This window comes from Mandrillus leucophaeus, unplaced genomic scaffold (assembly GCF_000951045.1).
Source record: "Mandrillus leucophaeus isolate KB7577 unplaced genomic scaffold, Mleu.le_1.0 Scaffold272, whole genome shotgun sequence".
In the NCBI taxonomy this organism is placed as follows: Eukaryota; Metazoa; Chordata; class Mammalia; order Primates; family Cercopithecidae; genus Mandrillus; species Mandrillus leucophaeus.
Genome location: NW_012102832.1, coordinates 357,202 through 358,955, shown reverse-complemented (window position 1 = coordinate 358,955; position 1,754 = coordinate 357,202). Strand labels below are relative to the sequence as shown.

The 1,754-nt window shown below is 45.4% G+C and overlaps 1 protein-coding gene across 3 annotated transcripts in view; it reads right to left on the bottom strand.

Annotated features, from left to right (window-relative positions):
* The window catches only part of MRPL45 (mitochondrial ribosomal protein L45), a 37,663-nt gene that overhangs the window by 30,327 nt on the left and 5,582 nt on the right, over positions 1-1,754 (bottom strand). For all 3 annotated transcript variants that reach the window (XM_011984698.1, XM_011984697.1, XM_011984699.1), the window contains exon 4: positions 495-593. In XM_011984698.1, coding sequence (XP_011840088.1) covers positions 495-593 — 99 coding nt within the window. The remainder of the gene's footprint in view (positions 1-494; positions 594-1,754) is intronic.

Here is a 1,754-nt window from a genome sequence, read left to right as displayed (position 1 = left end):
GCTTGAACCAGGGAGGTGGAGGTTGAGCCTAAATTGTGCCATTGCACTCCAGCCTGGGTGAGACAGCAAGACTCCATCTCAAAACAAAAAATTAAAAAATAAAAGTGGAGGGAGAGCTGGAAATTTTCACAAGAAATATATTCAAAATAACCAAGGAAAGGGAAATGAAGATACATAAGACAAACACACAAAAAAGATCAGGATGAATTCAGGGATCAGATGGGGTGAAAAAGGCAGCTATTCTAGCACAAGGTCCCAACATATGCAGGTGGAACTGAGACAGACCAAATGGTAGAAATTCCCAGAAGCAGAGAGAGGAGTGAAAGACAGCTTCAGTCACTAATTACTTCCAATATAGGAAGTTCTCTCACTCTAGATATCTTACCTGAAGGCAGAAAACAAATTTGTGCAAAACAAAAACAAACAAAAAACTGTGCCTAAAATAATAACTAACTGCTGAGAACAGAATGGGTAAAGATAGGAAGTTCACTTACTTGTTGAGACAAAGGTGAGCTTCAATAAAGATATCCTTAGCTTTTTCAGGGAAGTCCTTTATTTTAAAATTGGCATCATAGTCTTTTATCCTCCGGATTCTGTAAAATTAAGGCTGAGTATTACTTCTAAAGGTCTTCTCACAATTCCATAATTCACAGCTTACACTGAGCTCCATTCATGTCCATCTACTTACTCAATAATTGATTTTTTTTTTTTTTTTTGAGACGGAGTCTCGCTTTGTCACCCAGGCTGGAGTGCGGTAGCTCACGCCTGTAATCTCAGCACTATGGGAGGCCGAAGCAGGTAGATCACTTGAGGTTAGGAGTTTGAGACCAGCCTAATCAACATGGTGAAACACCATCTCTACTAAAAAAATAAAAATATGCTGGGCGTGATGGTGCATACCTGTAATCCCAGCTACTCGGGAGGCTGAGGCACAAGAATCACTTCAATCCGGGAGGCAGAGGTTGCAGTGAGCAGAGATCGCACCACTGCATTCCAGCCTGGGTCACAGAGAGAGACTGCATCTCAAAAAGAAAAAAAAAAAAAAGTAGCTGGGCATGGTGGTGCTGTCTGTAATCCCAGCTACTCAGGAGGCTGAGGCAGGAGAATCACTTGAACTTAGGCAGAGGTTGTAGTGATTGTGCCACTGCACTCTGGACTGGGCAACAGAGCGAGACTCCATCTCAAAAAAAAAAAAGAGTCAGAATAACACTGGGCTTCTTTTTTATGAGATGGAGTCTCACTCTGTCGTCCTGACTGGAGTGCGGTGGCACGATCTCGGCTCACTGCAAGCTCTGCCTCCCGGGTTCATGCCATTCTCCTGCCTCAGTCTCCTCAGTAGCTGGGACTACAGGCACCCACCATCATGCCCAGCTAATTTTCTTTGTATTTTTAGTGGAGACAGGGTTTTACCGTATTAGCCAGGATGGTCTCGATCTCCTGACCTCGTGATCCACCCACCTTGGCCTCCCAAAGTGCTGGGATTACAGGCGTAAGCCACCGTGCCTGGCCTTATTTTTTTTTTTGAGATAGAGTGTCCGTCACACAGGCTAGAGTGCAGTGGCGCAATCTCGGCTCACTGCAACCTCCGCCTCCTGGGTTCAAGTGATTCTCCTGCCTCAGACTCCCGAGTAGCTCAGACGACAGGCACACACTACCCCGCCTGGCTAATTTTTGTATTTTTAGTAGACACGAGGTTTCACCATGCTGGCCAGGCTGGTCTCAAACTCCTGACCTCATGATCTGCCTGCCTCAGC